At 41.6% G+C, this 26,354-nt stretch overlaps 1 protein-coding gene across 5 annotated transcripts in view; it reads right to left on the bottom strand.

Moving 5' to 3' along the window:
* Positions 1 to 26,354, bottom strand: part of LOC115765441 (protein kinase shaggy) — a 57,630-nt gene that overhangs the window by 30,722 nt on the left and 554 nt on the right. For 3 of the 5 annotated variants that reach the window (XM_030709009.1, XM_030709007.1, XM_030709008.1), the window contains exon 2: positions 18,866 to 19,481. In XM_030709009.1, coding sequence (XP_030564869.1) covers positions 18,866 to 18,950 — 85 coding nt within the window. In that variant the 5' untranslated portion in view covers positions 18,951 to 19,481. Of the gene's footprint in view, positions 1 to 9,936; positions 10,118 to 14,578; positions 15,075 to 18,865; positions 19,482 to 26,354 lie in introns of those variants that run through there. The other 2 variants (XM_030709010.1, XM_030709011.1) reach the window with 2 other exon arrangements.

Below are 26,354 nucleotides of genomic sequence, written 5' to 3'. Positions count from 1 at the left end.
GAAGGCGCAAGAAGTTGCGCTTCGATATACGGGACAGGGCCGCGCACCTGTTGTCGACTGCAATCGACTGCAACCTGATTTGCTGTTGTTGCTGTTGCTGTTGTCGTTCCTCTTCTTCTGCTTGTTTCTCTTCCGTTTTGCTGTTGGCTGTTGCTTCATCGCCCTCTGTTCACAATAATGTTATTGTTATTTTGCATGATTGGCAAAGACAAAGACAGATAACCGTAAACACAATCACCGACGACAGCTGTAAACAGCGACAACAACAGCGACAACAGTAGCTGTAGATGGATAGATAACTATCTGTCATTGCAATAAAGACGACTAGACTATCTGTGAGTGTAATAGTATAGTTTAGTAATTCATATGCATGCATTTATGTGGCGACACATTCGAGACAGTCTTCTTCGTCGAAGCCTGCAGCCGAATACCCAATCGATTTACATACATAAGTTTGGGGGTCCAGCAACGAAATTGTTGCGCATGACTCAGCGATAACACGCCCACAAAGTCAACACACACACACACACACACACACACACACACACACACACACACACACACACACACACACACACAAACACACACACACACAAGAGTGGTCTGGTCGGGAGTGCTTGACTAGGAAATACCCTAAGTAATCTACCGCACGTCGGGGCAAGCCAACATGATCCCCCCTCCCCATGGAATTAGTTATTACAACTAGGAAATAAGCATGGATTACAGCAACTGTTGTCTCGTTTGTTACACGTTTGGCCATGCATTAGCCAAGCTAATATACTTTTATCTATTTAATGGACAAGCAGATACAACCAACATTTGAAAACAGTTCGAACTAACTTACAAAACTTTAACAGACGAAATTCAAAGAGTCTAATAAATAAGCGTAAATAAGAAAACCTTTGGTCCGGGCAACGCCGCCTAACACCAACTGGCTTTTTGGCAAAACGAAATACCAAGAATCCCCTACAACAACAAAAGGCAGTCAAAATGTGAACTTCTTACGTGAATCGACGGCTCTTGTGATTCATCCACAGAGCTGAAAATGTGGTTTGAACCTGATCTGTAGCTTGGTTTGCTAAAAACAAAAAAAAAAAAAGAACATGTGACCCACACCCCAACTCCCTCTATGACTGGATCAACAAAATACGACTAGGTCGGGAGTGACCAACTTGCAAATACCCTGAATACCTATGAACATTCCAACTTCGTTCTATACATACATGCCTACACATACACATACACACACACACACACACGCAGCAGCTATGCTTCTTCTACCCTTAGAACCACACTATATGATATGCTTTCTTGAATTCTATCGTCCGATCCTTACGATATTTTTTAGCGTATAAATATGTCAACCAAATGTGTGCAAATACCCAAAGACTGGGCCCAAGAGAAAAGTTACCTAGAATAAAAAAATAATCTCCATTTTCATATCACATTTTGCTATCTCAAGCTCTTATAAACTTTGATTTTTAACGATTCCATTGAAACAGCTCAAGTTCTACATAGTTATAGTTATAGTATATAGGTTGATATAGATTCTGAGAGCGACAGACGACTTGATCAGCTAGTTAGTTGATTTTGAGCAGAAATATAAGTACATCATTAATGGGATCGCAGGTGTAGCGTTCCTGCCTGTTACAAACAGTTAAACAAAACCATTATACCCTTTTTGCCATTTTCAATAATAGCAGGGTATAACATCAAAAGCAAAACACCAGCTGAAACTTATGTTTTGGCCTTTCCCGCGGCCGCTGAGCTAAATACGCATTGATGAATTTGCGCGCTCGCAAGCTGAGTTATTAATTGCATCAGCCAATTCGAAGGCACACACGCACACACACACACACACACACACACATGCACTTACATACATAGATATGTAGGTGTTAGGTCGCGTGTGGCAATGAAACGAAGTTAACAGCACCAATTGAGCAAGGTAACGGTAAGAGCAGGAGTGCAAGAGAGCCGTGGAATTGATCAGCAAACGAATGTAAATTGATTTATCTATTACGCATAAGCATACTTTCCTATCGTTTTTTCGCTCCTACGCCCAACCAAACTAACGAATACAATAAGTATGTATCTTTATTTAAAGCTGCGCGCGGGAGTCTACCCTGAACCGCAGCCTTTCCCGTTTCCCATCACTTCCCCGACTCTGGTATCTGGCCAGAGTGCGTGAATGACTGGGCCATGCGTCATCAGCAGCGCGCCCCAAAAAACGAAACTAAAATAAAAAAAAAAAACAACACACTCAGCACACATAACGAAAAAACCCCCAACAAGACATAATGCCGACACTGAGGCTGCTCTCCACAAGCCTCCCGCTCTCTGCGCGTACACTCTTAACTTCGTCACAGCTCGGCGCCATACCCTCGCGCGCTCTCTTCTGTGTTATTGGGGCTGCCAGCTGACGCAATGCGTAGCAGCATTTACGTCAACCGGCAACGCTGCCTGCGACATCGTAGTCAGCTTTAAAGTTTAACATTCTTTAAAGTGCCAACAAGAAGCCAGCGCCAGCGTCTCTGTTACATAGGTCAATACACACGCACAGCGAAGCCTTAGGCGAGCGAGCAAATGAGAGAGGCAAAGGAGAGGAGCTCACTCGTAGCGCTGATAAGACGCTTGCTATGACGACGACGTCGTCGTTGGAAGGAAGGCAGAAAGGAACCAGATTATTTTGCTTGGCTACGCGTTCGTGCTTAAATATACATATGCATGCATGTATGTGTGTATGCATTCATGTACATATATACACATATATGTTTGTATATACATACGTATGGGTGTCTAAGTTGCTGTGTGTCGTTGATAAGGTCACGATGAAAATGAGTGTTTGTTTTGTCATGTTTATTAATGCACTTTCATAATCTGTTCACTAAGTAAAAGGGTATAGTATTTATGTAATGTCCGTCTGCTAGTCTATTCGTATGTGCGCCATCTAAATCCCCCTATAACACTTTATAGTATGGAGTTCGAATCTGGAAGTCAACAAGGTAATACAAATTAACTAATTGAATATTTTAAATTTGCCAAATGCAATGCTGCACATTTCCACCATAGCATAATAAAAACATAACAGACCATTTAACATAACATTAACAGTTCTTAACAATGCACAAGCGTTCACCAACACTGTCGTAGCGCACCCTTTAACTGACAAACCTTTTAACATTCCAATTAAGATGCAATAATTTAACATGTCCAACAAGATTTACAGCAGGTCTTTACATATGTTAACACTTGAAAGTTTCGTTACAATTGGCTGCTTGCATAAGATAAGATAGACTCACTTTCTCAAGTGTAACTGAATCGCTACACAATCCCCCCTCCCTTCCAGTGGTATCCTCTCTTTTTGCTCAACCCATTATAGCATGCAATATGGGTGGGTGGGTGTCTCTTCGCATCATAGTGCGTGAAAGCACGTGACACGCTGACATTTATTAAGAGAGTCGCGCAAACTGGCAGCTGCTAATTGGTACGGTAAATAATTAAACTTGAGCTGTATTTGAGATTTGTCGTGGGACCGCATTATTCGCAATTTCACAGATTAGGCAAGGCAAACAATCCGAAGATCGGCATATTTCAGCTAAGCGGAAAATATGTTGTTTTTTTTATCAATAACAAAGTGCTAAATGGGCGGAGGCGAAGGCGAAAGGAAGAGTTCAACAAACGAAACTAAGCAAACGGTGGAAAATTTTTAATGCCAAGTCCTTCTTTAAATGGGAGCTAATCAATTATTTATATTGATACAAGCGCTGGAAATCTTACTGTTAAATGACGCAAGTTGCGTATGTGTTTCAATTCCGTTAGTAAACATCAGAGTAACTAGTGTTTCGTGAGTCTGTTTGTATCGTATTACAACATGTTAACAGCGAATTCTTCTCCCTCTCCCTCCCTCTCCCACCCTCTCTCTCTCTCTCACAACTTGTATTCTCTCGCGTGCCGTGCTAATTTAATTTGCACACCGACTCACTCGGGCGCACATGTGCGAAGGAGACAAAGATAGCGACAACGACAGCAGCCATTAGAGATGTGCTAATTTCGATAGGCCACTCGCTAATTGCCATCATTTTATGACTAGGGAGGGGGGGGGGGGGGGGGGGGGAGGGGGGGGGGGGGCAGCTTGGCCAAGATATTTGCAAGTATTTTATTGTGAACGCCGCGTACCTTGCTCTCTTACCCCCACCCCCCCCCCCCCCCCCCCCACCCCCACCCCTTGTTGTACCGTCGTTTCATTTGGCGTATTGCGTTCTGCTCGATTTCCCATTGATCTGTGCAGCAGACTGGAAAGTTTTTGCTCTGTGAAATCGTCGAAGCGTTTGGCTCGAAGATCAATCATGTGACAAAGTTCCACGCGTCGCATATTAGAGCCAATCTTACCCCAACCCCCTTTATCCGGGGCCGTACCGCAAATAAATGTACGTTTTAAAAATAGACCAGACAGGCGATAATTGCGTGCGGTAGGTGTAATAAAAATGGATACTTCATCTATTTTCGGATCAATTGTTTAATATTTTTGGATCGATGGCTTGGCAGAGGCGCCATAAAGCAAACCCCAAACATCAAACCGGACAAGCTTAACTTCAAGGCAAGTGCGAAAATAAAGATGTTTTGTTTTTTGTTGTTGTTGTTATTTTGTTGTTTTTTTAAGGGCTTGCTATTGGACAGTTGGTTTTCCAATACCACCCACCCATCGCGTGATAATCGTTTACCTGTTCGGCTTCAAGCTAAAAAACGAGAACAACAACAACAGCAACTGCAGCAGCAACACAAGAACCGCAATTCAAAGCCAAAGCCAACAATAAAAGCCGAAAAGAAACTTAAATAGCGCACATGTATATCCAATAGACATAATCGACATATGTATCGCATGGCATTGACGAGCCCTGGCATTTAGTTTGTGTCTAATAAACCGCAAAAGGTTAAATATATATACTATTCGTATATGTTAATACACAAATGTGCACAATAATGTTCATTTTATATGCATATCAAAATACTTATATGCATAAAGATAAAACATTCGTGGCGGAAAATGGGAAAGTGCCTTTCTCGCATTCTTTCACACAGTTCAATAACATTATTCACATTCTCGTATAAATTAATGTGGAAATTCCCAAAAATACAGTAAAATACTCGATTGCAACGCTTCGCCTTTCCGCGCTGCGTCCCTTCCCGCCAACAACCCTATCGGTTGACATTTCAATCAAAAATTCAATAACAAATGGAATGAAACACAACTAAATCTATTTGAAATTGCAATTTAAAGCGAGCTCGTACACCTATGCAAAATGCAAACCGGTTCAAATGCATTGGACCATAAATTCGATTGAAATATGCAGATTGTTGCGTTTCCAACTTTGAATGCTACGAAAGACATTTCAGATATTTCTTTTACTATTATTATTAGTTGAGCATAACAGGTATGCCTCCTTCTGTCTGTTACGCACACTACAGGGTATGTTTCAAAATGGAAATGGAATGGAATGGTAACAACAAAACAATGAGATGCACAGTAATGCATAGGGAACACATGGAATGGAACTGCGCGCGTGCTCAACAATGGGATGTGTGCCGTTCAGTACATTCCTCCTTGCTTGCGATTAAGATTGAAGGGACGAGGCTGATGACAAAGACGTCGACATACGCCGGAAAATGTCGTTAAAAAGCCAAATCCCCCGTCGCCGTCGATTGCAGTCGCAGTCGCAGTCGCAGTCGCAGTCACAGTCGCAGTCACAGTTGCCAACGTCAGGCCGAAACGTGTGCTTTTTGTTTTTGTTCGGCGACATTGCACTTGTTGTGGCCGTTTTAAGCTAGTGACAGCTTTGGTTATTTATTTGTTCGCATGTTTTTTGATCGGAAACGAACGTTTCTGGTTTCTGGTTTGAAAAATGCGCAGCTCCCGAAATGGGCGTGAGAAATCACAACAACATGAAAGCCGTTCGCTTATGGGCGTCATCATTAGCGTCATTATGCCATAAATACAACAAGAATGCATGTTTGTGTTCATATATATGCCTGCATATACACACATACATCCATATGAACGTGCAAATATTTATAAACGGCGTGCGGGCAGAAGGACGCTCAGGGCAGGCTAAGCGCCTATGTGTATATAGGTACATATGTATATCGAAACAGTACGCATTCGCGGAACGCGTGGGAAACGAAACGGCGAGCACATCTTACGCCACAGTCGCGGAAGAGAAAGAATGCGTTGACGCATGCGAATGCAATTATGTTCGACTCTCACAAAAGGTCCAAGAGAGCAAAGAGCGTGCGCAGCCGAAGGCACTGTCGAACTTACATACATAGCAAGCTTTTCATTTGTTTTTGTTTTTTTTTTTGTACCGATCGGCTGTTGCCTTGAACCATTGGCACAATTACCGCGTGGGTGTACGCATCCAAAGAGAGCGAAAGAACAGAATGCAACGCAAAGAGACAGAGTGCGAGAGGGAGAGAGGGAGATCAGTTCGTACTAGAGATGAGCGCGTGTCAGAATGTCGCAACCCGAACAACAATTCCGAATGTGAATGCAATTGACTCTCTTCACACGAACAGGTACTGTTAGTTAAGTCGTGCGTGTTCGTGTCGCGCAAGAAAACGGGACACGCGCCCAACTATAGTTCGTACCGAAAGCAAACGTAATGCAAACAGTTTGTATATTTGAAACATAAAAAGCAACACAAAAAGCAAAGGCATAAAAATAGCTGCAGAGGCAGTAGTTGTTGTTGTTGTTGTGTGCAAACATTTATTCGTCTGTGCTATTTTTATAAAACGAAAAGTGAAGCGAAAGAGCGCGTAAAAGCAGCAACAACAACAAAAAGAAAAAGACGTTGACTGACTTGACTTCTGCTTGGTGCCTGCTGCTGGTACTGCTGGGTAGGGGCACGGCCGGCAGCGGCTATGCCGGCACCACGATGGGGGCCCCAGTTCATGCGAATTTTTTTTGGGAATTTTCCACTGGCAACGCGACAGCAACAACATGAATAATTCACTTTTGGCCGAAGGCATGCGCATGCCTGTCTGACTGTCTCTGCTTGTGTGTGTATGTGTGTGTGTGTATGTGTGTGTGTATGTGTGTGTGTATGTATGTATGTATGTATGTGTGTGTATGTATGTATGTATGTATGTGTGTGTGTGTATGTATGTATGTATGTGTGTGTGTATGTATGTGTGTGTGTGTGTGTGTGTGTGTGTGTGTGTGTGTGTGTGTGTGTGTGTGTGTGTGTGTGTGTGTGTGTGTGTGTGTGTGTGTGTGTGTTCGTGTGTGTATTTCAACATTGTCGCCAATAAGAAATTGCATGCACCGCTGTGCTGCCTTCAACCAATAAACCCTCCACATTCCCCTCACCCAAATACATACATATGTATGTATGTTCTTTTGCCAATAGGCAAACGCACAGCAATGCTGCAGCAGCATAACAGAACAGATCAGTCTCTAAATAGAGAGAGAGAGAGAGAGAGAGAGAGAGACAGAGAAAGAAAGGAAGACGACGATTGACTCGCTAGCAAAAGCCACCCAATTAGCGCGCAGGCGCGGCGGCAGCAACAATTACAACTACAAGTACAAGTACAAAAACAACAGCAACAACAACAACAAAAACAGCAACGGCAATGTGAAACGAAACTGGTTTGAAGACGCGTTGCCGCTGCCGCTGCCGCCCGCCGTTGCTGCTGCGCCTGGATGTCAAGCAGGCAGCACGAAGAAGGCGAAAACAGCAAGACGCTGACGCTGACGCTGACTTTTTGCTCACTTGTTGCGTGGCGTGCGAGCGAGACAGAGAATCCGATATTGCAAACTTTTCCATTGATGAATTTTTTTGGACCGCTGGACAAACGGGCCAAGGCGAGTCAAAAGAGGGGGGGGGGGGGGGGGGGGGGGGGGCACTAGGCGCCATGGCAGCCGAATTCGATTGTGGCGGCTGGTTCATTCACGAACTATCCTCCATTTCACCCACACACACACACATACACACACCGGTCCGCAGGTAAAACGCGTTACCAATAGACAACTACTTTTGCTTTTGCCTAAATTTCAACTAACTATGTACATATATACACAAAAACTAAACCTATAAACAGAATAAAAAATATATATGTATGTACATATGTATATAGAAATGCAGCGCACACACACACACTCATATACAAACACATACACGCACGCACATACACACACACACTTCTATCAGATTGGAGTGGAGTTTTATAGAACATTCCCAGCAATTAGCTGGGAATTAGTTTCAATGCAAAAACAAAATCAATCTGCATGTTATCGAAAATTTGTTCCCAATTTAAATTTGGCATGTGCAAATTGTATACATTTGTGTACACTTTGTTGTTGCTGTTGCCTATCTGTGCTGTTCTCAGTTAATTATGTTATAAAGCCATTACACTGCACTACACAATCATTGTAAACTAGAAAAAAAAATTTAAAAGAAATAGTCTATTCGTGTGTGTGTTTACGCGATAAAAAAATATATATATATATATATAAAAAAAAAACGTTACTGTTGTTTCACTTTAAGTATAATTTTTTCGTTTTATTTTCTCACTGTGCTTCGTTGCTTTCATGCATGTATTTTTACGATTTGCGCGCTTTGCGGCCTGCTCGTTGGTACGACAGAGACAAGAAACGTAGACGTAACGAAGCGAAGTGGGCAAATACGAAAACGACGAAAACGACGAAAATGACGAAGACGCACGAGACGAAAATACGTATACGCCTGTTCGGTAGATTCAACGCGAGTGAACTAAAAACGTTGCCGCTTGTAGCCAGACGGTGGCGACGGTTGCGGCAAAACGCAGCTACGACGGCGACAGCGCCGTCAGCAGCGCAGCCAACGTCACCAATATACATATATGTGCGTTTGTGCGTATGTTTAATTCACATTTTCTTTTTTTTAGCTTGTGTTTTGCCCTGGAGCATTGAACGTTGTGAAGAACCGCAAAGTGATCCCAAACACAACGCATAGCGCAAGCCAAGAGAGTAGGCGCACCACAGCAAGAGAGAGAGAGAGAGAGAAAAAAGAAACAGACAGCCGAAGAGAGAGAGAGAGAGCCAGCCAAAGAGAAATAGAGAGCTCTAGAAATTCTTGTTAGGTGGCGGCCATCAGCCGGCAGCAGCGCTGTTGATGTTGCTGCTTTGGCTGCCTGTTTGCATGTGTGCGTGTGTGTGTGTGTGTGAGCGTGCGTGAGAGTGTGTGTGCCTGTGCTAATTGACGGTTTACTTGCGGCTCGCTCGTGTTGCATTTGATTAGATGACGTCGAGCTGTTGGCTTCTTTGGAAGTAATACGTGAACATGATTAAGTAAGTGACGCTCCTGCGCGTGATATATTTACATATGTATGTAAATAGACCCACAACAATGTCAAGGACTCGCTTGCAGTGCAAGAAATCAATGATAACCAAGAGATGCGGCCGTAGGGCAAATATTCGCGTGGCGCCTAAAAGTATGTGACATCAAAAAAAAGCAATTGCGGCAACATTTCATCAGATTTGTTTTTGTTTTTTGTTTTTTCTTTTTTTTGCATTCAAATTTACGACATTTCGATAATTCGTAAAACGATTTATCGAACGCAACAACTTGAGATCATATATTCGATTAATTACATCAAAGATGTTTTGTATTTTAAAAAGAGCTTAATGTGCCGTTATTTGCACAACTCTCTGTCTCTCTGTCCCGCACACTCTCTTCCAGAGTTAATATATGTATGTATGTATGTTCCAAGTTTGCTCGCTTACCCACATTTAATAATAACTATTTGGAATTTATCAACAAAACGGTTATTGCTAGTCAACTTACCTGGAAAGAAAGAGAAAATAATGGAATTAGTTTTGCATTTGGAGAGTTCGATAGCTTTATATGAAGACTGTATGGCATATATCGCAGACTGAGATCATGTTAGACACACACTAACCAGCTTGCACAAAATGCTTGTCATAATTCTTGGTGGAGTTGTGCCTGCTGATTCCAACTCCGGCTTGCTGCTTGGCGGAGCCTTGATTGCCGAACTTGGTGGCGCCAGCCTCGCGGGCGGCGCCCTTCAGCTTCACCGCCCGATTGGTGGCCGTTTTGGCTTCTATGGCTTCTATTATTTCAAGTTATTTTCAACTATATTAAAAGCTATTCCGAAATGTTGTTGTAAATTTAGCCCAAGTGCCCCCCACTATGTTAAGTTTAGATTACTTAAATTCTTCTATGGGGACGATAGGAAAGAACTATTTACTGGAAAATTTTGACAAGAAAATTTTAGCATGCTTCTAGGCAAGTCCAGCATACCCAACCAAGCCCAAACTACCTAGTTGGAGCATCCATAATTGATTTCTGACTAACTGATTTCCAATTCAAGGTTGCCTCATTTTGCCCTTAACATTACAATACAACCCTTAACATATTTACGATATAATTACACGTTCTTATTATACCCTGAACCCATTGGATAATAAGGGTAGATTGGCTTATTGGAAATGTATGTAACGTTTGGAGGGAAGCATCTCCGACCCCATAAAGTATATATATGTATATACATATATTCTTGATCAGCATTAATAGCCAAGTCTGTCCGTCCGTCTGTCCGTATGCTTGTCGACATCAGCTCCTGTAAGAGACTTGAGAGGAACGTATGTCCTCCTAGTGCTCGCACAGTACGAGTTTGCTTCCGATAATCGAACACTTTTTCAATTTCCAAGCAATCCAAATATTTAACAAATCACTTAAGTTTTAAAGCCAGCTTATATTATAGTATATTTTAGGGTATCTCCTAGTCGGGCACGCTTGAACCAACAAATTGGTGTATTTGTGTATTTCAATTATGTGACAATACTTTGTTGTACTATACTTTTAAATTCACAGAATAAACTATTTACATATTTATATAGCATACACATGTCCTTTGCTTCTACAAACTCATAAATAAAACATGTTAGAGGTTCTAGTCGGGAGCTCCCGGCTAGGGGACACCCTGAACCCTCTTCTTCCAACATCAAATGCATATATATATTCTATTTTAGAAGCTATATGTCAAGTTTGGTGACTCTAGCTCTTATTATTTACCAAAATTGCCAAAAAAAAAAAAAAAACAGGATATCGATATAGATTTTTATCGATTGCTTGGAAACGGAGCAAGTTATCGATTATCGGAAACAAACTCGATCTGCGCGGGAACTAGGAGCATGTACATCTAAAATTTCTCTAGCTCTTATAGGTTCTGAGATCCTTGCGTTCATACATACGGACAGACGGACAGACAGACAGACGGACATGGCTAGATCGACTCGGCTATTGACGCTGATCAAGAATATATATACTTTATGGGGTCGGAGAAGCTTCCTTCTGCATGTTACATACATTTGGATTTTTCACAAATACAATATACCCTTATACCCATTTTTAATGGGTTCATTAAAAACATTTATGTGCATGATTAACAGCCTCTGTCCACTGGTTTAAGAAATGTCACATTCTCATATGTTACATATTGGTGTTCCACCGGTTGTCGGTAACATGTGAGTGGCAAAGGTACCGCTTCTTTAAATAAACAGCTGATCGAGTTTCTTCAATTTACATAAGCGCCGTTAAGTTTTTATTCCAAAACTCAAATATTGCGCTCTCGTAGTAAGGGCTCCGTTTTAGGTACTCTTTTCGAGATTTTGCCATGTTTAAATTCTAAAACGTGTGGGATTATTTTAATATTAAATTTCTTATGCTTATGATACTTTATCATTTTTCACAACATCGATAGAAATCTCGATTAATCATCGCAATAAACATGAAATGTTCGGTGCGAGTTTACACATTTTTCAAAAATGTGCCTTTTTTGAAAGATGTGTGAAATGTGTTTTCTCATGGGGAAACGTACAGGCCGCATTTTACACATTTTGCAAGAATGTGACATTTTCAGAAATGTGTTCAGTGGACACATGTTACAACTAACAAACCCTTTTTTTAATTTACGAACATTTCATGAATTTCCAGCGACTATTTAATGTCTTTGCTTTGCTGCTGCTTTGCCTTTCGATATAGTTAAACATAGCATATGTTAGCATATATTAACAGTTACGGGAGAAAATCTGTAACTGAAAGAGCCCTCCCTTGAGCTGACCACAAACAAAGTTTAACTGGGCTATTTAAACTGCTTGCAAAGCTAGCTCGAAGAGGTTTTAAGGCAACCTTAACCTCCTAGTCAGGCACTGCTCCGACTTGAGCTCGCTTCCCTCTTCCTGTTTGACTTAATATCAAAAGGAAACTCTCGCTATTTCATGTAGACGTTCTCCATAGTTTTCTCCATAGTTCACATTATTTGTAGTTGTCACTTTACTTTTTTGATGATCAACATCGGATTACTATATCCGATTGCTTCTATTTCAAGTGTTATAACCTTATGCACTATGTGATGCATGTAAGATATAGATATAGATATCTCTGATGCCATAAGCATATATACTCTTGATCAGCATGAACAAATGGGTCTATATAGAAGGCATACAAACATGATGGACATGTTCATCTGTCAGTCTGTTGGTTCGTATCGAACATGTGTCGCCGATGCTGTAAATACTCTTAAGAACGGGAGGAGGGAAAGGGTATTTGATATTTACCCTTTGCGCTCATGTGACTGGAGTGCTCGGTCGGGCGTTGGCCCGAGACGGGATTTGTATTCGTATTTACTGGCAAATGAGAGCAGGATATTCGCATTTGATACAAATCTTTGTCCAATTTCATAAATTTAAATAACAAGAGATTCATAAATTAGGGCATGAATTTGGCTTGCAGCCAATTGGGCAGCAGCAGAGCCGAAAATCACAATTGGAGCAAACAAACGCATTTTGGGGGTCGCCGGTCGCCAGCGGCAACGCAAATAAATACATATGTACATAAATAAGTATAAATTCAATATTTATGAAAGAGCAAAAAACCAAGGCTGCAGTCGGGTGTAACAGCCTGCGCAATGCTCTGTTCAATCTTCTTGATTGAGTTTATGCATAAAACTAATATACCCATTGTCAGCTTGTCTAAAGATAGATTATCTGAATAATGCTCACAACATTCTCGCATTGCATTGTGCCGCTTGCCTTAACGCGCGGTATGCGCCCCGTCTGTACGCCTGTCTATGTGGGTCATTATCTTGTTTACGCCAAAAGACGCAAGCGCTGGCAGCGACGCCGCCGCTAACACCCAAACGCATGATCCAATCGAACAGACCAACGGAGCACGAAAAGAGAGCACGCCCCTCGCTCGTCCGACCGATGCGAATCATGCGGACGTGTGTGCGTTTTCTGTGTGCAAAAAGCGCATGCTCACATACATGCATAAGTACACACACACACACACATGCACATACAGATACATACATTTATGTAAGCACATTTGAAAGTTCATATCTTAAAATGAGTGCACCAGAGCGAGAGAGAGAGAGAGAGAGAGAGAGCTATCGTGAGAGAGCTTTGCAAATGCTGCACTTGCCTAGCTGGAATAATCAAAGGGATCGGAATACGTTCTGAGACCACAAAAACAAAAGAGAAAAGCCTCTTTATTAATTCGTGCAAGCTTTCGGTTTAAGAAGACATTCATATGCAATGCAGATGGATAGAGTGCAGCAAAGAAGCGGCACACACATTCAATCTGTTATTGGCTCTGTAAGTGCCGTTCTCTTCAATGTTAAGAGCGGCGCGCCTTTGCACCTATCCGTATCCGTATCTACACATCTATCATAAAGATGGGCATGGACAAATGAATTTTTTTCTTTGAGTATTGGTATGTGCGAAAATTTACATTATAGACAGAAGGAGGCATTGCCGATCCGATAAAGTATGTATGTATATATTCTTGATTTGCGGTTAAATTGATCGAGTCATGTCATCTGTGCCACTTTTTATTTGAATTATTTATCCAATTTTAATTTTTAATTCTTCTTAAATTGTTAAATCTTTATATGTTGAAGTTCTTCTTCAATGTTTGCATCATTTATGAGCAACAACACCTTTAGCTCTTTAACGGTCGTTCAGAATCAAAAACTTTATCTCTGGTCATAATGCCTGTCTAAGTCTTTCATCCTCCCTTTTCTATGACTGTTGTTGCTACCGTCTTTTCACTAATTATGAGCGTAATCGGTTGCGTGTAATATAAATTACGACGCTCACCCACACACATACGCTTACTACATTAATACATGCACACGTACACGCACACATGTGCACATTCAGAGCTAAAAATTATTAATTGAATTTGGTTTTTTTTTACACGCGCAACCTCTCTTCTCAAAGGCAAACGCCGAATTGAGCGACCGACAGGTTAAAGAAATTACGCGAGAGACGAGTCTATGCGCACGCACACACACACGCACGTGTATTGAGAGAGCAAGAGAGACAACGCGAGAGAGCGAGTTGATCGTGAGAGCGTCCATTTCAACAGGTAAAACAGCTGAAGTTCTCTTTCTGCCGTTGCAAGTGTGTGTGTGTGGGTGTGTGTGAGCGGGTGTTAAAGAGTGGCACAATTAAAAAGTAATTATTTTTACAGCATTGTTCTAGTGTTGTATATTCCTTAAAGTTAACAGTTTTTACCTTCAAGCAGTGAACCGCGATTGATCAACATGCTCGTCACCTTCAGCAGCCAACAGTAGAAGTGAAAAAAGAGAAAAACGCTGTGCAGCGCCGCCACTGCTGCGCTTTTGTTGTTGTTGCAGAGAGCGCTTAGCGACCGCGGCGAGAAAGCGTTCGAATGCGTCAACGTCGCTGCTGACCTTCTTACTCAAGTCGATTGTTGTTGTAGTATTGGTGATGGGCGCTTTTTCATCAGCTCAAGAATGTTCTTTGCAGGGGGTGGCAGTGGGCAGTAGGCAGCAGGCAGCAGGCAGCAGGCAGCAGGCAGTGGGTAACAGCAACAACAGTAATTTCGACTGCTGCCAACTTCAAAGCCAGCGTCGTCGCCGTCGCTGCTGACAGCGCAGTTACCGTTTAACTAGATGCACACAAACACGAGGGACGGCGCGGTTAGCTACACACGACCGAGAACAACGTCGACCAGAATGCAATGAGTGGAAATTTGAGGGAAAATATTGCACTTATTGGGCGCTGGCACTTTCCACGTTCTGCAGCGCTTTGCACACTTAGTTTTTCTTTACATTTTTCTTTACAATTTTGTTAAAGCAGCGCAATAAGAAATACACACGACACACACACACAGGCACAGAAAATATTTAAACAAAAAGAAAAAACTAAAAAAAAAAAAAAAAAAAAAAAAAATGGGCAATGCGAACAACAGTGAAAAAGTAAAGTGAAGTTGGTTGCGCGCGTTTTTGCGTTGTTCTCAGCGTTACTTCGACGAATTTCGTGCTACTGAAAGCCAGAGCGAAAAAAACACGAGCAACGACAATTCAACTCATCACACAACTGTATGCATTGGCCGCAGCGACAGCAGCAGCGGCAGCAGCAAATGTTGCGGCGAAAAACCAAACAACAATCGATGGCGACATCGCTCTGTGAGAGCATAACAACGACCGACCAACGGGCTGGCGATTGGCGGCAACGAAGAGAGCTCAGCGAAGCGGCAGGTCGTGTGAGGTGAAACTGTCGAGGGTGAGTGTATATGGGTATATGATTATATGAGTGTTTGTGTTTGTATCTGTGTGCGAATTCGCTGTGCTAGCATGCGCGTCACACTCGCCATGCGGTGGCAGCGGTGACGGCGACTGAAGCGAAGCTTCATACCTGTGTACGTGTATTCATGTGTAATTGTGCTGGTGTGATGGAAAAAAAGTCACTTTTGGGAGCGCAACAGACAAAACAGCGGCACCCGACCATCGCAGTCGCTGCGCGCCATCACCTTTGTGTACAGTGGGGTCGCGGTCGCTTACGTGACCGGCGCGGCCACTGCATTGCGCCACTGTGCCGCACCGCAAAGCAAGTTTGCAATTGGGAGAGAGAGCAAAATAGAGAGCGATTGTGGTGAGTAATCGAGTGCTCTCCTATGTGTATGTATGTGCATGTATATTACAGTGTGTGTGTGTGTGTGTGTGTGTGTGTGTGTGTGTGTGTGTGTGTATGTATGGGTGAGATATTTAGTGTGAGTGTGAAATCGATTGAACTCGCTGGCGCTGCAAAAATGAATATTCTGACAGCTGCTGGGGGCGCGCTAGTGGATAAAGGGAGGGGATGAGGTTAAGTAGAATCAAGGAAAGGCGGCTTGCTTAGTCTGCTCCCGACGACGATGAGGCACGTGGAGCGGACCGCTGATAAATGCTATATATATATATATATATAGTTCTATGGCCCCATCATGCATGTGACTATAAATTCATAATTACGATTGTGAATCAAACTCATTGAGAAGCCCTCGTTGGTTGGTGCTTCATAGAAAAACATTGATAGCTAACACGGTCGATTCCACAGATTAGAATTCGCGACTCATTTCGAAATTGAACTCAAGCCGTGATAGTGAATATACATAAAAAACACATGTTATGTGAAGAAATGCAGCAATGCAAAACTTGACAAAAAAAAAAAAAGAAAGAAAAGAAGTTACAATGACGGCAGCAGATATCGAATGAGCACGTGACTCTCATAAACTCTAAGTGTACGCTTCCCATTCCTATCTCTCTCTCACTCTCTCTCCGCCCTAAAAGCTTAAATGAGCCCTTGTGTGCCTCTCTGTGATCTTCACGTGAAACTAATCACGGATCAGACGATAGTAGCTCGAAGGGGCTGTCAGTCCAATCAGAAAATATGCTTTTACAGCTGATTAGCCTTCAACTTTAGATAACGTTTAAGCACGCCATATAGCGGCATATCCGACAAAAAGTCCAACTAAAGGCTTCCAGTTGAATTAATTTGCAGACTAAAAGTCTTTAAATAAATAATGCGAGCGATCTCTCGTCGTGTTTTACAAGACTATCAATAGTCACGTTTTACAACACCTTTGTTAACAATTTCAAACACTAGTTTAGAAAACTTTTGATCAATTATATCATATTCGTATAAAAAGTGGACTAAACTTACCTTCAACAAAGTTCATGTAAATTTGATCCGACTCGCATTAATCATTGAGCCACATTACAAGATATAATTGATATATATTTTCAAAAACATTCGTATGTAACATTTCACGATAATTGCGAGTTCATGAAAATCAAGTAAATCAGTAGATATACCCATAGCACATCTATTTAATTACTGCAAGTGCATTTTAGCTAAGATCCTCCTTCTGGCTCTTGAGCTAAAGCAGCTTTTGCTTCCCTGAGGTAGGGCATTATGACTTCGTACTAAAATGTTTAACGCATAGCAGACTCCCTGACCACACGCAAAAATCATGAAATATATGTATTTAATCAGTATCAACGGACGAGTCGATCAAAGCCATGTGTGTCTGTCTTTCTATACCCTGTACCCATTGAAATTGGCTAAAACGTGTTTTTGTTACACGAATGAAGATGAAGGCATCTGCAACCCTATAACTTTATAGGGTATATATATTTTTGGCTTTGTTTGTCTTTCAATGTATTTTGACGAAACGTCAAAAGCTCCACAAAGTTCTCTTAAAGGTGGAAAACATGAAAAGAATTATTATTATCCCACAAATTTAACTTGGATTAAATCCGTAATATCATATAGCTCTATAGAAACTAGGGGGAAATAAAGTGCTCAACAAAAAAAAAAGGGTCTTCTAAGCCACGATGAATGGCAAAACTAAATAAGTCCTTTTGGTCCTTTTATAATATTTACGGTTTTAAAGATGCTTGGCATACATTTCTCTTCCAAAATCTTGCAACCAATAACGAAAGAAAATCAACTAAAGAATCTCTAAATGGATTCTTCACAATAAACCAATTTGCAATTGGAATAGAATACGAATATCACGTAAGCTATTATTCTATGAGTTTTCTGAAATCTTGAGAAAACTTGCTCGATTATATTATATATGTTTCCCGCATCTCTGCTTATATTCCTTTATCCGATTACAACATTGCTGCTAATATAAGGTACTAAATATATTCATAATCAGCATTGGCAGTCGGGAGCACTCGACTAGGGGATACCCTGAACCCTCTACTTTAAACACCTCATACAAACGGACGGACGGGCAGGCGGACAGACATGGCTAGATCGGCTCGGCTATTGATGCTGATCAAGAATATATATATATATACTTAATGGGGTCGGAGCTGACATTTTTGATGTGATGGAGGCGCACGAAGAAAATTCCACTCGTCAGTGTGGAAAACTCGCGTAAAAGGTTGTAAGAAACTTTGCCCTCGGTCCCAAACCCCAATCTCAAGGAGCCTTCCTCAAATTCATTTCACACATACCGTAAAATCCACCCTAATGGATGGAAAATGCGCACGAAAGTTATCTTTTTATCGATTCCGAGATTATTTTCAGCTGTTGGCTCGTTATTCAATGGACTCATCAGCAAATTAGATATTTGAGATATAAATTTGGACGTGGAGTTCAGGAAAGGCTCAAAAATGGCTGGAAAACTGATGTCTAAAATGTGTAGAAGACCTTTGATCGGACAAGGCCGGAAATAGCTGCTAATATCATATGTCATATATCATCATTTCCATATTTCTCTTTTCCAACTAGAAGAAAGTTCCATAGTTCCAGCACGTTCCAGACAGCGAAACCTAACGAAGCATTTGATTGATTTTTGACTACAAATATTACAATATACATTTTCCCCAAGTAAAATTCATGTGAGTGCTAAAGTCAACTCAAAAAAAAAAATATGTTCCTAACCGGGTAATAAATTCCTTGATAAATTTTCTGCATGGATGCATCCACTTCACCTCTTAAGTTTGTCTGAATGTATCTATAATAATAAGATATATGTAGATAGATATGTGTTGTACTTACTGCAAGTTTTGACGCCGCCAAGCACCAGACTTGGTGACTGTTTGTTGCCCTCGGCAAAGGAGGAGGTTCTTGGACGACCGCTCATGGTGATGTTGCTGCTCCCTCTCGCTCTCGCTCTCGATCTCGCACTCGCTCTCTCTCTCGCTCACTCACGCACTTTGTAGTGGTCACTTCGTCTCTTCCTCGCTCACAGTATATTTGTTATTGTTTTGACAGTCACGTTATTCTGCTCTTAGCAATTATTCTTTTCTTTATTTTGCAATCAAGCCTTTGATAAGTTCTCCTTTGTCCCAACACAGAGGACGATGCACGGCTGTTGGCAGCGCGTGTCGTAGACTTGTTAAAAAAAAAAAAATAACACAGCACACACGCGTCGTTTTTACAGCTGCTTTTTATTGTTGTTGTTGTTGTTGTTGTTGTTGCTGTTGTTGTTGTAATTGGTTTATTGTTTTTATATCTGTTTTGTATAAATGTTGATAAATGTTTCTTCAATTTGTATATGCTGCTTTAGCTCACTGGTGATGTGATGGCCAAATTGTCGGCTGGCACACGCGTTGTTGGTAACACACACAGACACAACACTCGTCAATATGATTAAATTGTAACTGTTAAACGGCTGCAAGCAATCAATAAAGAATTGAAAATTTAATTAACAGTGCCAAGCACACATATAACAACACATGCAGAGCATCTGTGAAACAATTAAAAACAAAAACAAAGCACAGCAAATCAATAAAAGAAGAAAGTAAATATAAAAAAAAAAAAAAAAAAAGTACTCGCAACCGCGTCACGTGTTTTTGCAGCTTCCGCGCGACAGTTTTAACCTCCGTCTCTTTTAGTCTCTCTCTCTCTCTCTCTCTCTCTCTCTCTCTCTCTCCCACTCTGTCGCACTGGCTTGCGCTGTTACTGTTTGCAGTTGCTGTTACCGTTACTGTTAGTTCTACTCGCCGTTTTTGCTGTTACACTCTCTCTCTCCCTCTCTCTCGTACACTGCCGCAAATAGACACACTCACACTTATGCAGAGCGGTGCTAGTCTTCTTGGTTTGCTACACAACACACTCATGTTTCAATGCCACGCGTCGTACTTTGTTTATTGTTGTTGCCTTTGTGACGTATGCCTTTTAAAATTGCACTGCACAGCACACACACAAACACGCACACATATATGTACACATAAGCCTGTATTGCAGTAAGACCGCATCCCCTGTTGTTGGTGTTATTCTTTGATTGCTTTTCCTTATTGGCAGCGCTTCAAGTTTATTGCAATGCAAGCACAATCGAAAGATAATGGGGGCAAAGGAACGGCATTTGGAACAGGTGCATAAGTGAAGCGTAAGGGAATTCAATGTTGTTGTTGGCTGACACGAAAATAAATTGGTGGTAATAGCACACACACACACACACACACACACATATACGGACTCACTCTCACTGACATGGGAGTGCCCAGAAGGGGCTCTGGTCAGTTGGCATGCACTTAGCACGCTGCATTGGGCGGCCTGGCTTGGGCGTGGCTGTCCTGAATAGCCTCGCTGATTGACCCCATTTCAAGTGGCCGCCATTGACAGCTGACGCCGGTAAGTCTCTCTCTCACACAGCAGCAAAGCCCTGCGCCTCTGCGTATGCTATGAAATGGGAAAAGTGCACGAACAGATTCAATTTGCACAAAATTTGTTTAGACAGACATATTAAGGCGAGCCTTTGAATGTCTAACTAATTGCCAACTACACTAGTGCATTAGAGTGCATTAAATGCAAACACGAAGAGAAGGCAGGGAGCAAAGCCAGAGGAAGGCAGTGGCAGAGGCAAAGAGCGAGCGAAAGCTTATCTGACAGTGACACCATTTTAACCAATAAAACGGCCAGAGGGAGAGCGTGCGAGCGAGAGGGGAGTAGCAAAATGTATGAGTTTCGCACGCACACAGGGACACAACGCATGCAATATATATGATCAGAAACTCATAGAACAAACAACGGTATAGCTAACAGTTAACGGTCTTAAATTGCAACAGCAGACCGCTGTGTGTGTGTGTGTGTGTGTGCTAAATGTGTAAATGTGTTTGAAGAGCAGCTAACTGTCAGCCCAAAGAATGATGACGATGGTCGCCGCGTACCCGCACCCAAAGACAGCGTCGTCTTTGTCGTACTGCGGCAGCCCTTTGACCCACAAAACAACGCAAATGGCGCAGCGTGCGTGTGTCTGTGCGTGTATTGGTATGTCAACAATAGTGTCATCGCGCAGCGTTGCCGTCGTCATGAGCTCATTTTCATTAGGACTTGACCTGCTGCCAGACAATTATTTCCGAGTTTTCTCTTATATATATATATATATATATTGTCGATGCCAATCGGAACGTTTTATTGCCCGACTACTTTTGCTATATACTAATCGATTGATTGATACTCGAAACTCGTAATACACTTAATGCCTAAAGGGGGCTTCCTCTCACGCAATTAACAGATCCACCTCGAAGCAAACGCACACGTTTCGACAATTCGATCGATTTCTGACAGCCTGGCAGCCCTGGCGCCAAAATAAATCGATGCCCAACCAAGGCAAGCTAAAAACATGCGACAACAGAAACTCGCTGATAAATTCCAAAAGCTTGACGGCAACGCGGTGGTAGAAGAAGGGGGGGAGGTGTAGTGGGTTTGTGTGTTCTGCAACTACATCTCCAAAAAGTATGCTATGGCATTTGCCAATAAATATTTGCAGGCAAGCCAACCCAATCAGTCTCTGGCTCGCCCTCCCCCCCCATCTCTCTGCCAATGACTAGTTCTCTCTTTCAAATGCCACTTTGCCGAAAAAGCATAAGAAGCAAATCCATCAAGGTTAAAAGCGACATGGCAAACATTTTGGCAGCGTCAACTGAAACACAAACAGCCCGAGAAGAGAGAGAGAGAGAGAGAGAGAGAGAGAGAAAGAGGAGAGGTAGAATGTGTGTATTCGATAGCCATCCAATACAGCGGTTCGATTTGCTTAAGTTGCTTAATTGAATTTTAAACCCAACAAATACATAAACAAACAACACACACACACACAGTCAGTGGACTTTTTCCTTATGCTACTCTCCACAACTAGCCTGCTCTCTTCTGTATGTTATAGTGGCCCATTTTGTCGCCATTTACTCTTCTTCTTGTTCTTGTTCTTTTCTCTTTTTTTTTTCATTTTTTCGGTTTTCTGAGAGGCTAAACTGTGGGTGGCTTGGGTAACGCCCCCGCGCGCGTGTCGTATTTTCAAATTGTTTCACACTGTTCTTGTTGTTGTTGTTGTTCATCTTGCTCATATTCGCTATTCTCACGTATTTTTAGTCGCCTTATTTATTGACACACGCGCGCAACGAAAAACGGTTTGCATGCCATTTTACCCATTGAGCATTCCTGGGAGGCAGAGCTACAGTAGAAGAAGAAGCATCTGCTTTACGCCGAAAAGCGAGCTACAAATAATGTGCATAACATGCTTGTGTGTGTGTGTGTGATGAGGTTGTAAATTCCAAAACAAAAACTGCCTGCAGAAACGATTAGTTCATAATTTTCCAATACTGGACATTCAATAGGCTACAGATAAGCAGAAGCAATCTCTTTTGACAGTGTTGGAAAGTATGTCAGGCTATGCCCTCTTATTTATTAACTCTTCTTTCAAAATTCGCTGAACTGTGCAGTACATAAAAATATAAGAGATATCGATTAATAACATGAATCATTCAGCTTTACAAGGGGCCAAAGCGTTTATTTTCGGTGAAAATGTTTCTCTACTTGATCAATTTAGCCCAGCGAAAAACGAACTACATTGCTATGAAAAAGTAGATACAACAAACAACAGACAGGTAAATAGTCTAGTGTCTGTTCCTTTTGTATGACGAAGTTTTAAATTTAAATCTTGGCGATTGGTTTTTGTTTTTCGGGAGGGTGGGGGCAACACAACATGCTTTGTCGTCTCTATCAGCAGATATCAGGCAAAATTCTTTCCGATAAGGCATATTTTAAATGGCGACTTAATTTTCTGTGTGCTTGCCAAACAGCTGATCGGCGCGGTTACCAAACAGCGTCGCGCACAAAGAGAGCGAATTGTGCTCGATCGAACATGTATTGGTAGCAGAATCTGTTTAACAGTAACTCGTTTAAATATGTTAACAGTGGAGGAAGTGTAACTGTTTGGCGCTTACAGTTTAATCAAATGTTAAGCTTATTAAAATGTGTGAGACAAGTGGATGAACGTATGCATTTGCACAGATCAGTTGATAATATATTTAACAAAAGACAATTGTTATTTTCAGAATTAGCTGAATAAGAAAATCTAAAAACTAACAATACCTTTAAATAATCGCCTAAAAAAAAAAGGATTACAAATAAAACCCTTCACTCAGCTCCTTAAAGAAGCACGAAGATTTAAATCATCGACCCAGCATAGAATTCCCTACACATACATATGCACTTTTTGCAAATGCCTCACACATAAGTCTAACTGCAATATACCATTAACCCATCAAGGCCGGCAACTTGAAGGGTTCTGTAAAACTTCATTCAAAATTGTACAAAACTAGGCCAACGCAGGGTTAACATATTTATGCATTCACTTAAAAACTAGCAACAGAAGTCATTACCTGCCAGACGAATTTTCCCAAAAAGTAGGCTTTCCTTCTCCGACGATGTCAACTTAACCAAAGGCTCTTCATTAATGTAAATATTGTTCTGATTTATTTTATTAAAAGGATTCAAGCAAAAAAAAGCATTATTTGATAAAACAAATTGTTTATTTTGTTATTGAGCAGACTACATTTTCGATAATTTAATTTCTGTTAATTGAAAATATGGCATTTTCCTACACTATCCCCTATAGAAAACGAGTAGTTTTTGCACTTTTTTTCATCTTTTACTTTTTGCATAAATTTCGTCAAATTATAGCTTTACACTTTTCGTTTGACGGCAAATAAATAAATAAAAATAACAGAACTGAAAGCAATGTTAGCCGAGCAGCCGTTGTGCGCTTGTATGTGTGTTTTTCACAGCGGCCTGTAACCGTTCCGTCCCGAACTGTTAGTCCTCGCACACAAGCACACACAAACACACTAACAGCTACATGCAGATTGGGAATGCACCAATTATGTAAGCACTCGTCACAGTCGCAGCAGCAGCAGCAGCTGACTTACCGACTGAGTAACTGACCGACCAACGAAGTAACCAGCCAAACCAACTATAGAAAACAAAAAAAAAGTGCTAAATTTCACGAGCACATTTAACATTGAATTAGAAAAATCAACTTGCAGGTTTTCTGCTGCTCACTGACGTGAAAAATTATTAACACGAATAGCACGCGGAGCACAGGACGCCAGCGTCATCGTCAGCGTCGACTGAACGCTCGAATTTCACATTCGCCTTTGGCTGCTGCTGCTGCTGCTGCTGTTGGATGAGCCTGGCTGCCTCCGCCCACATAGTTGGGTGCCTAGTTAGCAGTGCTGCAATGGGCGCAACTAGTGCTGCTTTTCAACACTGATGGTGCGCCCAATCGATTTGCAAGGAAACTGTGCAAAAGCAAACGCAAACAAAGCGAAAGCCTCACTCTCTCTCACACACACACACACACACACACACACACACGCTCACACGGTCCGAATCGGGCTGCTCTGTTGAATAATCGATAAAAGTTTGCTGCGTGCAAATGTGTACAAAGTATCGGAATGTCACGCGCAGGCGAAGGACAACGCAGGCGTAAAAGTGTTGCCAGCCTACACTCACTCACTCACACACACGCACACAAGCAATCAGAGCGAACGTGCATGGAAACAGCTGTGACAGGGAAAAGCTTGCAAATGGTTTTATACATTTCAGAGCGACGCCGTTGTCAAGCAGAGGACTACTCATTCTCGCACTCGCACTTGATTTAGCTCTTCTTGCTCATAGACACGTGCATAGCAATTTGACAACACTGGCCATGCTTGAGAGCGTGCACATTTGCATGTGTACGTGTACGTGTGCCTGTCCGTGCATGTCGCTAGCTATTGCACTTTGCAACAATGACTGAGCGACAGTGACAAATTTGCGCAAGTTTCGATTTATTTAACTAAAATTCCTTTGACCTTTCGTTCAGCCGATAACCAGACCAAAGTGTCTGCAAAACGTTGAACAGTGGTCGCAAATGCATTCCCTGGCACTAGAGCATTCAAAATAACCTTGAACCACAACCAAAATTCGGATTGGCCAAAAGCTACATACATATACATATACATATGCATATGCATATGTTACTGTGCATGCGTCTCTGTGCATGTGTATTTTTTAATTAAATTCAATTAACAAGAGAACAAAAATGAAAATGTTGAGACAATATTTTATTGACTTTTCATATTTAAACATTTCAATCTGCTGTTCTTTTCATAAACGAGGGCATATTAAGTTAAGGTGTTAACTTTGGTAATAAACAAGACAAATACCACAACGCAGTTGATTCATGTTATTCCCTTTCTTCATTCTACTCCATTTCATTTCGTTGCACTGCATGTCAATAATCAAGTGCAATTGCAAAGTGAGTCTGTGTGCGTGTGTGTGTTCTCTGGCTCATTTTCATTTGTTTCACAATTCATTCTAGTGCAACAACAACAAGAACACTTGCCAGCGTTGATCTGGCACCACTGTGCAGTGGGCAACATTGATGTACTCGGATGGAGCAGCGCGTAAACACATAATTATATACAATTTTGACTTCATAACTCAATTCATCTATGTATGTAAAAGAGCACTATAAAAAAAAAAACTCAATAATAAAAATGTATGTATGTATTCTATGTAATAAATAGCACAATCGCATACTCCCGCACGCTCACGGACACTCTCTCACACTCACGCACGCACGCACGCACGCACACTGATTAAGGCACTTGTTCGTTCTCAAATATAGAGCCAAACAAGGATGAGGCGGCGCAGCGGTAAAGGGGGTGCTTGTGTAACGCAATTTTTTCTTTTGCATTAGCAGAAGTGTGTGTGTTTAATGTTTTATTCAGCTCGGTGTTCACTGGCCACACAAAAAAAAAAAAAAAAAAAAAACTAAAACAGAAAAAAAATTTGTTGCTAGAATTGCTTATTATTTATGTACAATATGCATACATGCAGACATTTGTATGTGCATATGCCTGTACATACATATAAGATGTATAACTTTTCTTTCGTTTTTGCGCTGCTATCATTTCTTTCTTTTCTTTTTCACATACATATTTCTTCACTGCTTTCTTTCAGCTACTGCTGTTGCTGCCGCTGCCGCCGCCGCCTCACGCACACGGCTACACGTAGCGACACACACGCTCTAACACATACATGCATCCATACACACACTCGCACACATACTCAGAGAGCGCGACCCGCTGCCGTTGCCTTTTTTCGTTTCGTTTCGTTTCGTCTTTCGCTATACACCTTGCTTCCGTATATACTTTTTGTTCGTTGTCATTGTGAAAAAAAAAAGAATCGGTTTGTACAACAGAAATTGTACAAGATCTTT

The sequence above is a fragment of the Drosophila novamexicana genome, unplaced genomic scaffold (assembly GCF_003285875.2).
Source record: "Drosophila novamexicana strain 15010-1031.04,08,12 unplaced genomic scaffold, DnovRS2.1 tig00000960-arrow-arrow-pilon, whole genome shotgun sequence".
In the NCBI taxonomy this organism is placed as follows: Eukaryota; Metazoa; Arthropoda; class Insecta; order Diptera; family Drosophilidae; genus Drosophila; species Drosophila novamexicana.
This window is presented reverse-complemented; position numbering and strand designations above follow the sequence as displayed.